The 14,295-nt window shown below is 45.7% G+C and overlaps 1 protein-coding gene across 1 annotated transcript in view; it reads left to right on the forward strand.

Moving 5' to 3' along the window:
- The window catches only part of LOC115111379 (transient receptor potential cation channel subfamily M member 3-like), a 106,709-nt gene extending 92,804 nt beyond the window's left edge, over positions 1–13,905 (forward strand). Inside the window, exons 19-26 of the mRNA XM_065011136.1 lie at positions 970–1,110; positions 3,534–3,662; positions 4,148–4,399; positions 4,823–4,997; positions 8,151–8,301; positions 9,833–10,026; positions 10,115–10,247; positions 10,400–13,905. Of these exons, the coding sequence (XP_064867208.1) occupies positions 970–1,110; positions 3,534–3,662; positions 4,148–4,399; positions 4,823–4,997; positions 8,151–8,301; positions 9,833–10,026; positions 10,115–10,247; positions 10,400–11,951 (2,727 nt within the window). The 3' untranslated portion in view covers positions 11,952–13,905. The remainder of the gene's footprint in view (positions 1–969; positions 1,111–3,533; positions 3,663–4,147; positions 4,400–4,822; positions 4,998–8,150; positions 8,302–9,832; positions 10,027–10,114; positions 10,248–10,399) is intronic.
- Positions 13,906–14,295: the final 390 nt, after the last annotated feature.

A 14,295-nucleotide genomic window follows, 5' to 3' on the forward strand; every position in this document is an offset into this window, starting at 1 on the left:
GACTGTTTGAACACTCTCTCTCAATACAGAACAGGCAATTGGTGACTCGGTCCATCTACATAGACATTGCGATACATATTGTCATCTGCATTCAGTCAGCCAGCCGGCACCAAAACTCACTGGCATCAGGAGCTTATGAGAATGCTGATGAGAGTCTTCCCAAAACACTCAAAGGATTACATCTGTCATGAGCTCTTCCGCTTGTCATTGTGGGCTGCTGGTTTCTGATTGTTCAAATGCAGCCCAGAACACAAACTATATGAATCAGACAGATTCATACAAATATATACTAGGCTACAATACACCCAGGGGGGATTGTATTGCAAGTCAGCCTCAGATGCCTCAAAAAACACACTGTAATCGCCAACTCTCCCAGTCCATATGCAGTTAAAATAAGGACGTAGGCATGGCAGTGTGATTTTCACACTGCAGGGTGTCTCTCCCTTATCCCTTGACATGCAATACAATACAATACAATACCATTCACTGACTCCCCAACTGTGTGGTGTAGTTTGGGCATCCATGATCATAACCTCTGGGATTTGACTCCCCCATTATGGATGGCAAACTGTGTTAGAGTCCTAGAAATGGACCTCAGACATATTTCTTTTTCCTATCTGTCCTCTCTCTCTCTCTCCTTTTCTCTCTTCTTTTCTATCTCTCTCTCTCTTTCGATCTCTCTTCTTTTCTATCTCTCTCTCTCTACTGTCCGTCACTGTCATCTGAGACTCAATCCATAAGTGTTTGTCTGCGACATGTGTGTCATCATCCCCACCAGCACTTAATGCCGCTAACATGACACATTCAGAATGAGTTTGTCTCTGCTTGCTACTGCTCATGCAACTATGTATATGAACAGCTCTAATGCTCTTTCATGATTTTCTCCCTCTCTCCTGTATTTTTGTATCTCTCTCCCTCCCTCCATCCCTATCTCTCTCTCTCTCTGTCTCTCTGGGTGTGATGCACCAGGCCATGCTGGGTAAGGTAAGCACGGAGGCGTCTCGTAAGAAGGGTGTGGGGGAGGTCCAGAATAGACACCGGCTCATCCCCATGGGCCGAAAGATCTACGAGTTTTACAACGCCCCCATCGTCAAGTTCTGGTTTCACACAGTGAGTCTGCTGTCAGGGCTTGTTCCTACCTAGAACCATAACATTTTAGGGGGGATTAGAATGTTTTTTTAACAGAGAACCCAGTAGATAGATGCAGTGTGTGACAGTCTGTCTCTTTCTGTGTCTGTGTCTGTGTCCCGTGTATGTGTCTGTGCCAGTGTTTGTGTCTGTGTCAGTGGCTGTGTGCAGTGTCTTTGTATGATGTTTGTGCCTGTGTATGTGTTCAGTGTCTGTGTCAGTGTCTGTGTGCAGTGTATGTGTCAGTGTCTGTGTGAAGTGTCTGTGTCTGTCTGTGTGCAGTGTCTGTGTGTAGTGTCTATGTCTGAGTGCAGTGTATGTGTCTGTGTGCAGCATCTGTGTGCAGTGTCTGTGTCTGTGTCTGAGTGCAGTGTATGTGTGCAGTGTCTGTGTGTAGTGTCTGTGTCTGTGTGCATTGTCTGTGTCTGTGTTCGGTGTCTGTGTGCAGTGTCTGTGTGTAGTGTCTGTGTCTGTGTCTGTGTCTGTATCTGTGTCTGTGTCTGTGTCTGTGTCTGTGTCTGTATCTGTATCTATGTCAATGTCCAATGAAAACATCACAAGCCCTCCCCAATAGGGAGCATCATCTCTTATTCGTGGAGATAAAAAACACTCAAAGGAAAGCCGTTCTCTCCCTCCCTATCACAGAATGGATTTATTTTAGGAACAGATATACGGAAGTGGTCAGATGACGCGGATGCTTCACTACAGGACTGTTTTGCTAGCACAGACTGGAATATGTTCCGGGATTCATCCAATGGCATTGAAGAGTACACCACCTCAGTCATTGGCTTCATCAATAAGTGCATCGATGAAGTCGTCCCCACAGTGACTGTACGTACATACCCCAACCAGAAGCCATGAATTACAGGCAACATCCGCATCGAGTTAAAGGCTAGAGCTGCTGCTTTCAAGGAGCGGGAGACTAATCCGGACACTTATAAGAAATCCCGCTATGCCCTCAGACAAACCATCAAACAAGCAAAGCATCAATACAGGATTAAGATTGAAACCTACTACACCGGCTCTGACGCTCGTCGGATGTGGCAGGGCTTGAAAACTATTATGGACTACAAAGGGAAACCCAGACGCGAGCTGCCCAGTGATGCGAGCCTAACAGACGAGCTAAATGCCTTTTATGCTCGCTTTGAGGCAAGCAACACTGATTTACCCACGAAAGCACCAGCTGTTCTGGATGACCTTTAAACAGGTCAACATTCACAAAGCCGCTGGGCCAGATGGATTACCAGGACATGTACTCAAAGCATGCGCGGACCAACTGTTACAGTATGTGTCTTCCTTCACTGACATTTTCAGCCTCTCTCTGACTGAGTCTGTAATAACTACGTTTCAAGCAGACCACCATAGTCCCTGTGCTCAAGGAAGCGAAGGTAAACAGCCTCACTGGGGCAAGCTTTCTGCCATCCAGGACCTATATAATAGGCGGTGTCAGTGGAAAGGCCAGTGTCAGAGACAAGAGACAGTCAACCAAGACTGTTTTCTCTGCTACCACACAGCAAGCGGTACCGGAGAGCCAAGTCTAGGACCAAAAGGCTCCTCAACAGCTTCTACCCCCAAGCCATAAGACTGCTGCACAATTAATAAAATCGCCACAGGACAATTAACGTTGACCCCCCCTCCCTCTTGTACACTGCTGCTACTCGCTGTATGTTTGTTACCTATGCATAGTCACTTCGCCCCCACCTACATGTACAGATTACCTGAACTAGCCTGTACCTCTGCACACTGACTCGGTACCGGTGCCTCGTTATTCTTATTCTTATTATGTTACTTTTTATTATTATTTTTTATTTTAGTCTACTTGGTAAATATTTTCTTAACTGTTCTTAAGCATTCCACGGTCAAGTCTACACTTGTTGTAATCGGCGCATGTGACAAATAAAGTTTGATTTGATTTGATACTTGGTCAGGGAATCATCATGATCTGCTTTGCATTCAAAACCATCCTCTGTGATATTACCTCTTCTGTAGTAGTTGTCTTATCTACAAAGCAGCCATGAAAATGAACATGAACACAGTCTTGTCACACTGCATTGTACTTTTTACCTCTGACATATATAATAGTACATTTTTTAGGCTGGGGAAAGGGATTCAAACTAGCTTAGTTCAAAATCAGGCTTCATGAGGTCACTACATTACGTGAATCGACTCTAGATTTTGATGAGACCCTGAAGTTTTGCTGCGATTCTGTGCAGTTAGTTTTTTGACAAACTATCACTTGTTTTGCCTGTACCTAACTTGTCTGTGCTAAAACCATTTGAATGCCCTCTAAGACTACTTAAGACCCACTTATGACCCACACCTTATGTCGTCTGTAAGACCCTCTGCGTGCACTGAAGACACTTCACATGCTCCGGGAGGCCCTGACACTGTGTGTTTGTCCCCAGATGGCCTATGTGGCGTACCTGATGCTGTTCAACTATATTGTGCTGGTGAAGATGGACCTGTGGCCCTCACCGCAGGAGTGGATAGTCATCGCTTACATCTTCACCAATGGCATCGAGAAGATGAGAGAGGTAGGGCAGGACACACATATACAAAGAGATGGTTCAACTCCAGGATTTCTCAATACAACTCCAGGATTTCTCAATACAACTCCAGGATTTCTCAATACAACTCCAGGATTTCTCATGGATATTTCAATACAGTCAAGCATGCGCAGGTCTATAACACAGACACATGTTAGAGAGGTGGGTGGGTTGCATGTTATGAAGTGTGTCATTCTAGTAAATCAACACAGATTTTCCAATGCAAGAGCAAATAAAGTACAGGAGCTAAATACCAGTGACCATATGAAATGATCCAACTAAGAGCCCTGCACTCTATGTCATCCTCCTAAAACAACATACATTTGCATTCGTCATCAGTTCCAAACCTGTACCTATTTATGTAGAACAAATTCTTCAGTGACCTTTTATAGGCCAGCACGGCTCTCTTTCTCTTTCCCTCTCTCTCCCGCTCTCTCTCCCTCCATCCCTCCCTCCTTGTCTACCTCCCCCAGATTCTGATGTCGGAGCCGGGGAAGCTGTTGCAGAAGGTAAAGGTGTGGCTTCAGGAGTACTGGAACATCACGGACCTCATGGCCATCCTCATCTTCTCTGTGGGCATGGTGCTCCGCCTCCAGGAGCCGCCCCTCATGAGTTACGGCCGGGTCATCTACTGCGTTAACATCATCTATTGGTACATCCGGCTGCTCGACATCTTTGGCGTCAACAAATACCTGGGCCCCTATGTCATGATGATCGGCAAGATGGTGAGGGGGGCGGAGTCTGTCACTGGCAGGGTGCACTTGCACACTCCCAGTCATGGATTTAACAATAGCGGAAAATCCCTCCAACTAATGCTTACACCAGTCCAATGCTTTGAATTCCATGGTGTGGAGTGTGCAAATGCAGCCTTCGGGAGAAGGGTAGAGAATCTGGTTGCAACCTATCTTTTGGTTTGCCTGTCTGTCTTTCTCTCTGTCTGTATGTCTGCATGTCTGTCCATCTGTTTTTCTCTCTGTCTGTATGTCTGCATGTCTGTCTGTCTGTTGGTTGGTGTCTAATGTTCTACTTAATTGCTCACTTAATGAGAATTCTATGAAGATGAATGAGTATTATCAGCTTCCAACATTCTCCCTGTCTCCCTTTTTGTCACACTCTGTCTCCTCCCTCCCACTCCTTCTCTCTCTCAGATGATTGACATGATGTACTTTGTGATCATCATGCTGGTAGTGTTGATGAGTTTCGGAGTGGCCAGGCAGGCCATCCTGAATCCCAATGAGGACCCGTCCTGGATGCTGGCTCGGAACATCTTCTTCATGCCTTACTGGATGATCTATGGAGAGGTGTTCGCTGATCAGATCGACCGTAAGCCCACAAGGGGTGGTGGATGTGGGGGGAGGGAGTGAGGGGGAAAGGGTGGTGGAGTGGTGTAGAGTCGAGCTCGGAGTGTAAGGCTGCCCACCCCTCCAACACATACACACACACTCGGCAGACTAGCTGAAGTCATCCAGGTGCTGAAATGCCATGCACTTGGAACCTCTCAGTTCCTCTTGGTTTCAGGGGGAACTATATTAGTGCAACGAAAGACATTGGTGGCCGGATTGGTTCTTATTCACACTGGTCATGCAAATTTTAAATTGCTGTAAAAAATACCCATATGATATTTTCTGACAACAGCAGAGGACAGATCACTAACAGCTCACCTTATCTTAGTGATGAGGTCAGGTGATGTCTAACAGCAGGTAACATTTCTTAGTAATTTAGTAATCGACTCAAATAAGGAACATGACTGCTCTCTGAATGCACCATCTGTTTTGAGGGAGTGCGTGTGTGTGCGTGTGTGAGAGTGTATAGAATGGAAGGACTAGCCCAAAGCTGGAGATCTGAAATAATGCTGTCATTCTTTGTTTCAGATGTACATAGTAGGAAGCTAAAGCACAGGCTGAATTCAAAACTCTGGATGATCGAAAATCAGTTTCGAGCTCATGGAACCTGGCGTAATAATGGTCCATACCAACATTGCTATGTTCAATCAGAATGCCAGTAAATCGATAATTAGACCCACCCCCGTCCCGTCCCCTCCCTACACCATTCCAGCCTCACTGCCATACCATCACTGCACCCTCATCTAGGGGCTGCTATTGAGTCAGATATGCACATAGAGATGGATAGAGGGAACACGTTCCACAAAGCCTGTTTTAGCATGGGCAGCGTCATTGAAGGTTTTCACCATTTTAATGTAGTCAACTGGGTGGGACTTTCTATGGGTTGTGGAGGGAAGAATTCCATACCGGTCAGCAGGAGGGATCAGGCAATGAATTATAGCAAATATTTCAGCACTTCAGCTGGCAGTAAATCCCCAACCTTCGCTTTATGCTTGTTCAGATTATATACACTGCTGCACAGTAGGTGGCAGTATGCAGCTTTTCGGTTTTTTATGGACCGCCAATGAACTCATAGAAGTAGAAGAGATGGAGATAGCCCTCAGTGGCGATGCCCATGCTGTCACAGATGCTATAATGGCCCAGATATAAAGATGAGTCCTCTATCTATCTCTATGAGATAACCCTCAGTGGTGATGCCCATGCTGTCACGGATGCTATAATGGTGCAGATATAAAGATGAGTCCTCTATCTATCTCTACGAGATAGCCCTCAGTGGCAATGCCCATGCTGTCACAGATGCTAAAATGGCCCAGATATAAAGATGAGTCCTCTATCTATCTCTATGAGATATCCCTCAGTGGTGATGCCCATGCTGTCACGGATGCTATAATGGTGCAGATATAAAGATGAGTCCTCTATCTATCTCTACGAGATAGCCCTCAGTGGCAATGCCCATGCTGTCACAGATGCTAAAATGGCCCAGATATAAAGATGAGTCCTCTATCTATCTCTATGAGATATCCCTCAGTGGTGATGCCCATGCTGTCACAGAAGCTATCAATGGCAAAGATAGGAGGCGTGTCCTCTTTACCATCTCTATGGTTAAGCATGCAGCACGACATAGTGACAGGTCAATAACTGTGTTTCATGGCAGTAGCACTCTTGTTTGGTTTATTTTTGTTTATTAATTTGTTTATTTTGATGACATTACTAAATCTGAAAGGGAACTAGGATTGTTACAGACATGCTACTTTGACATTTTCACTATTTTGTTTGATTTTGGAAAAGTAAGCCTGCCAGGTAAACCCAGTCATTATTGCCATCCCCCAACGCCAGCTCTGCTATCACTAAAACATAATTGTAACATCACTACAATGTCATCTAGACACACAAACTCACAATAATGCACTCTCAACAATACTCTCATGGATGTGCAAATACTTGTGCACACTTGCAAATACAGCCAAACATACACAAACACACACACACAAACATGTGCAGATTCGTATACACACACACACACACATACACACACAGACACACACACACACACATTTAAAGCGCACCTACACATTTCAAAAGCACACCTTAACTCATATGCACTTAGACACAGAAAATTATTCTGCATTTACACACACACACACACACACACACACAGACAAGAACATATCATACCCTGTCATCATCTGCAATCTGTTTTTTCACGTGGTTCAGTTGTCAGAGTTTTTAACCCAATTTATTTGAGTGTAAAATTGTGAGATAGAGAGATAGCAAATGACTTCAGTTCTCTACCTTTGGGCTGCCTTGTGTGATCAATTGAAATCCAGAGATGAGTATGAATATAATGATTCATAGGCAAACAAACGAATGAGCATCCAAAGTGAAAGTGCTGAGTGTCCCCATTATAAGCCACAGCAACTGAACCATCACTGATGGAAAAAACATATGATGTATCTTAAATACATGTCAATGTATCTTAAATACATTTCAATTGATCTGTAGTATAGTCATTATTCAGCTAGGCTATGGCACGCATATGTGACAATATATTTTAAACATCATGCCATGTTTAAATATATTGGGAATGCAAGTTATTGACAATATATTTTAGAATATATTGTGAGATACACATTTCAGCACATAACACCTTTCCATTCTAGAGCTCACTCCTTCCTATCCCCTACAAAAAAAGATGCATATATTCAGTATATTATGCCTCTTGCTTGTTTGCTAAACTTGAAGTATTTGTTGTTCTGTTTATTTGTTGGTTTGTTTATTTTAGATGTCAGCGTAGTGATTGTCTGTTTGGTGAGAATGCCTGGGTTTGCTTGTATGTACCTTGTTTGTGTTGTATGTTGACATCTTTCTTTCATTTGATTTTATGTTCGTTTTATGTTGGCTTGCTTGTCTAGTCGTTGTCTGTATGTGAATTTGTTTTGACACACAACTGGCTTTTACAATATGTGTGTCTTTATTAATAATGTTTGTCGGAGAAACTCTCTTTAGGCTGGCTATTCTTTTGTTTTGTCATATGACAAAATAAATGGGGTAGCTTTAAGAGAATTTGTCTTGTGACACAATCTGTGACACCTTGTGTGTCATCCTGACCCTGTGGTTGTGTCATTGTGCTTAGCTCCATGTGGCCAGAATATCACCACAGAGGACGGGCATGTTGTGGCTCTGCCGCCCTGTAAGACAGGAGCCTGGATCGTTCCTGCCATCATGGCCTGCTACCTTCTGGTGGCCAACATCCTGCTGGTCAACCTGCTCATCGCTGTTTTCAAGTACGTTCTCTCTCTCACTCACCCTGTAGACCTACACTCTCCTTACGCCCACTCAGTTATACATACCATTCATTGCCTTGTCCAGAGACCACCCCAAGCCCTTACCCTCCAGACACTTGAGGAGATCTGAGAGGATTCGATAGGTTTAAGCAAATTGATAGGTTTAGGCCAGGAGGAATTTTCCCCATATTGCTTACACCTGCCCAATCCTGTCAGACCTCCACAATTGCGGGGAGGTAGGGTCTCTCAAAGTTGTTCTTTCTGGACACGGCCACAAATGTGCATAGGATGGGTTTATTTTACTCTCCCACGCCCACTCTGTTTACTGATGTGTTTACCAGGGCCCATGCACAGCATACTTGTATATCACCAGGGTTAGTTAGCTACCTAACTTATTTCCATCTGTGATCCTTGTTTGTTTATATAGCTTAACAAGTGATTACTTTACTAATTACAAAACATTGCGTATGAGAGGAAAGTTCCAGTACAGATAGAGATTAAGTGTAAGAATCATACTGTTAATACACCTCTGTTTTACTGGCATTTTCTTTAAACTGTAAATGTAGGAAGATTTTAGTGATTTTAGTAGTAGAAGTAGTAGCAGGCATAGTCGTAGTAGTGGCTGTAGTGGTAGAAGTTGTGGTGACGGTAGTAGCACTAGCAGATAGGTGGACAGAAGGATGAATGAATGAACATTTGGGTTAGATGAGTGGATGGGTGATTAAAGGGTAAGTGTTTCAAAACTATACTGAACAAAATTATAAACTCAACATGCTAAAATGTTTCAGATTTTACTGAGTTACAGTTCATATCAGGAAATCAGTCAATGGAAATAAATTAATTAGGATCTCATCACAGTATCTCTTGCCACCGATAAAATGCAATTGTGTTCATTGTCCGTAGCTTATGCCTGCTCATACCATAACCCCACCGCCACCATGGGGCACTCTGTTCACAACGTTGACATCAGCAAACCGCTGGCCCACACGACTCCATACACGTGGTCTGTGGTTGTGAGGCCAGTTGGAGTTACTGCCAAAGTCTCTAAAACAATGTTGGAGGGGGCTTATGGTAGAGAAATGAACATTAAATTATCTGGCAACAGCTCTGGTGGACATTCCTGCAGTCAGCATGCCAATTGCACAGTCCCTCAAAACTTGAGACATCTGTGGCATTGTGTTGTGTGACAAAACTGTACATTTTAGAGAAGTATTTTATTGTCCCCAGCACAAGGTGCTCCTGTGTAATGACCATGCTGTTTAATCAGCTTCTTGATATGGCACACCAGGCAAGTGGATGTACTATCTTGGCAAATGAGAAATGCTCACTAACAGGGATGTAAACAAATGTGTGCAAAACATTTGAGAGAAATAAGCTTTTTGTGCGTATAGAACATTTCTGTGATCTTTTATTTCAGCTCATTAAACATGGGACCAATGTTTTACATGTTGAGTTTATATTTTTGTTCAGTGGATATTCCATCTGCATAGGGTTGGTTTGACATTTTGGTTGTTACTGTCTGTTGTCATAGCAACACCTTCTTTGAGGTGAAGTCCATCTCCAACCAGGTGTGGAAGTTCCAGAGGTACCAGCTCATCATGACCTTCTACGAGCGGCCCATCCTCCCCCCTCCCCTTATCATTTTCAGTCACATGACCATGGTCCTCAAGCACCTGTGCTGTCGCTGGCGTAAGCACGACGATGACGAGAGAGACTATGGGCTGAGTGAGTACATGGCCTAGGTCTTTAGAAATGTATCCTTCCTTCTTTCCTTTTACACTTCATGTTGCTTTTCTTCATCTTTCCATCACAGAGCTCTTCATCACTGAAGACGAGCTGAAGAAAGTGCATGACTTTGAGGAGCAGTGCATCGAGGAGTACTTCCGCGAGAAGGATGACCGCTTCAACTCCTCAAATGACGAGAGGATCCGAGTGACATCAGAGAGGTTGGGCATGGGCAAACATAATCCTGTCATAATTAAGTGCAACATATCTCCTCACTCTCTATCTCTCTGCGTGTGTCTCTCTCTCTCTCTCCCTCTCCCTTATTTTCCATCCATCTCTCTCTCTTTATCTCCTTTTTCTCTGTCCGTTTCAGAGTGGAGAACATGGCCATGCGCCTGGAGGAGGTGAATGAGAGAGAACACTTCATGAAGTCATCTCTGCAGACCGTGGACATACGGCTGGCCCAGATGGAGGAGCTGATTGGTCGGATCGCTGTGGCTCTTGAGCGAGTCACGGGGGTGGAGCGGGGGGAGGTCAACAAGGCCCGCTCACGCACCTCCTCGGACTGCACAGACTCGGCCTACATGCTGCGTCAGGGTGAGTGCCCAGATGCGGCTTACATCCTGCGCCAAAGCAGCTTCAACAGCCAAGAGGGGAACTCCTACCGGCTCAATGAGGGTGCAGAGGGCTCCATGTCTCCGCCCTCCCCCACCGGCCTGGCCACTCGCACACGCAGTCACTCCTTCTACGTGGGCGGAGGTCTTGAGCGAGCTGGGGCCGACAGGGCCGAAAGGGCCGACCGTTTCCTCAAGGAGCGCTCCTTCAGCCTGCACCGAGCCAATAGCTCACAGTCGGTGGCCTCGGGTACCGCCCCCAAGGAGTCTAAGCCCCTCCCACTGGCCACGCTGTCCATCTCCCAGCAGCACCGCCCCTCTTCCTGCATCGACATCTATGTGTCGGCATCCGAGGAGGCGGGGCCAGCTGAGGTCTTCTCGGACCCGCTGAGGATGGGCCCTCCCCTCCGGCACGACTCTTCGCTCCACTCTGAGATTATGGAGGCGGTGCTGTCGAGCGGGAGGGACTACAGCGGAGGCAGCGGATTGGGCGACAGACACTCGGAGGGTGGTGCAGTGTTCGAGGACAGCGCGGCTGCAGACCTGTCACTATGCTCCGCCCACCTTCTCCCAGATAACACCATGCCGACCTGGGACCTGGACCCCTCCCCACCCCCGTCAGCGGGGCCACTGGAGCGCTCCAAGAGCAGCCGCTACCTGTCCACTGGCGGCAGGGGCTACCTAGAAGAGACTCAGCTGGTCAAATCTCACAGCCTCATGTTTACACCGCGAGGCTGCTACGGAGGCCTAGGGGCAGGTGTTCAGGTCAAAGCGGCTGAGTACACCAGCATCACTGACTGCATAGACACCAGGTGTGTCTCCGCCCCTTACTCCACCGCAGAGCGCTCCCACTCCCCCGGAGGCTCCGCCTCATTCCCCTTCAATAAGCCCCCGGACTTGGGCTCCTCCCACCCAGAGCGCGAGGCCGAGCTCAGCCACACAGAGTCAGACCCTGAAGACCCAGAGGACCTGGCCCCGGCCCCCGAGCCCCATCGCATGGGGAGGGGCTTAAGAGGGGCGAGTGGGACCCCATTCTGCTCACCCTTCTCCAGAATGGAACGAGCCAACAGCTGCTCCTCAGATGACTCCTCCCACCCATCATTGGCCCCTCCTTCACACAGAAAAAGCCTGTCGGTCAGTGAGAGGATGGAGAGGGGTGCAGACCGTGGGGTTCTGGGGGGACCCAGGAACCCCTTCCTGAGGAGCAAGTCAGGGGCACGGCCCGACACTAAGACAGACAGCCTTTCCATGAGAAAGCTGACCACCCCCTCTGCGTTCAGCAGCTTCGACAGTAGACACAACTACACGTGACAATGATGAAGAAAACAGGACCGGGACAGGGCACACTCTGTTACTATACAGGACCATAGGGCCAGCCAGGGGTAAAGGCAAGGGTCATGGGGAGGGCTCCTACCAGTGTAAAACAAAGTGCTATGAAGCTAGGGTAGTTCTTACCTCCTCCTGAAGCTGACTCTTGTTGTATGTTTGGTGATGGAGGGTATGTGCCGTGTCTGTCTACCATCTTTTTAGTCAAGTCAACACATTGTTACTGTAATGCATCATGTCACAGAACACTGGTGTAGCCCAAATAGAAAGTATAAAAATGAAATATCTGATAGGACAGTTTAGTCAGTCTTTAGAAAATAATAAACTTGGCCACCTGACAATATAAGACTGGAGGTCAGAATTGACACCTCAACCCAAATTTCCTCAGGTTCCCTAGTTTCCTCTTTGCCCTTAAACTGCCCATACTCATGGATATTACTCTATACTTCTGTGCTTCCACCACTGAAATAGTACTCTGTCTTTCCACCACTGAAATAGTACACTGTCTTTCCACCACTGAAATAGCACTCTGTCTTTCCACCACTGAAATAGCACTCTGTCTTTCCACCACTGAAATAGCACTCTGTCTTTCCACCACTGAAATAGCACTCTGTCTTTCCACCACTGAAATAGCACTCTGTCTTTCCACCACTGAAATAGCACTCTGTCTTTCCACCACTGAAATAGCACTCTGTCTTTCCACCACTGAAATAGCACTCTGTCTTTCCACCACTGAAATAGCACTCTGTCTTTCCACCACTGAAATAGCACTCTGTCTTTCCACCACTGAAATAGCACTCTGTCTTTCCACCACTGAAATAGCACTGTCTTTCCACCACTGAAATAGCACTCTGTCTTTCCACCACTGAAATAGCACTCTGTCTTTCCACCACTGAAGTAGCGTTCAGTCTTTTCACCACAGACATAGCACTGCATGCTACAACAGTAGCAGCAGTAGTAACCTCATCCCCAGGGTAATTGTACATACTGCATATAAGCCTGAAACACCACCGACTCAAATCTGGCCTATGTGGTAGTAAAAAATAAAAACTACAAAAACATTTTTTTTATCTTAACGAATCACACGACTGGGCGTTGTGTCTCCTATTCAAAAAACTTGTGCGACGCTAGCAAGACGGAGGTGGAAGTGCTCAGAGGGAGGTGATTGATCACAAATAAAGCCAATGGCTATGGATTATAACTTTTTCCTGATCTTTCTGTTGGGATAATGAAGGCCACGTTTGAAGTTTTGGTCCACCAGACTGTCCAAGCATGCATAAGCGACATAAGCGGTCGCTTCCGGGGGGCCCCCGACCCCCCAACAAAACTCAGTCTGGGAACTCAGTTGGGGTCTCAACTTACTGTTGAGAGATAGAATAGAAGAATACACAAGGTGAAAGTTCGAAATTTGGTTGTGCATCAGCAGTTTTTTTTTTCTTGTTTTGTCATTCACTGACAGTCATTCAATTAGCCATGTCAGCTAACAATTTTTAGATTGATAAGTTAGTCTAGCCAGTTATCTAAACAGAGCCCAGGGGCCCAAATTGATTTTGTTAGTCACGCTCACTCAGATATCATTAACATTTCATAAATCATGGCAAAATGGGTAGAATTGCAGGAAATTAGATTTAAATTGCAAAAATGTCTCTCTGCCCCATGGCAAAATGAGTAGAATTGTATGAAATATAAAGTTGCAACATTTTATCTCCGTCCCATGCCAAAATGTGTAGAACGCCAGAAAACGTACTTAAAAACTGCAAAAAGTTATTGCTGCCCCATGGCAAAATCAGTAGAATGCATGAAATGTGTTATAAATGTGCTACATTTTCTCTCCGCCCCATGGCAAACTTTGTAGAAAATTAAATGTAAAAGTACTAAAATGATCTCCACCATCAAGAGGGGGGCCACTAAACATCTTGCCCTGTGTCAGAGCATTGGGGGGGGGACTAAATTACAGCAGTAGTGACTATAGTAAAACACATGGACACCAGTCAGCTGGGGATGACTTTATCAATGGATAGAGACAATGAGCATTGTGCAGGTTGAATTTCTAGACATAATAGGGCTCTATTATGTATAATGCATGTCCCTGGTTTAAAATCCATGCACATTGACAGTCAAGTAACATTGACTCAGTATATTTCAGGGGTCAAAATCAGGGCAGTAAAATCGATTACCTACAGGGCCTGAGTAACAGGGAAGATGGGAAATTTGATTAAATGTAGACTCATCATGTGCCTATCTATTTACTTGTTGTCCTATCCCCAGTCATCCGGGCTTAGTGTCATTGTGGCCTACAGTGTAAAGGTATGAACAAAGTGTTAACGCA

The sequence above is a fragment of the Oncorhynchus nerka genome, linkage group LG27 (genome assembly GCF_034236695.1).
Source record: "Oncorhynchus nerka isolate Pitt River linkage group LG27, Oner_Uvic_2.0, whole genome shotgun sequence".
Taxonomy (NCBI): Eukaryota; Metazoa; Chordata; class Actinopteri; order Salmoniformes; family Salmonidae; genus Oncorhynchus; species Oncorhynchus nerka.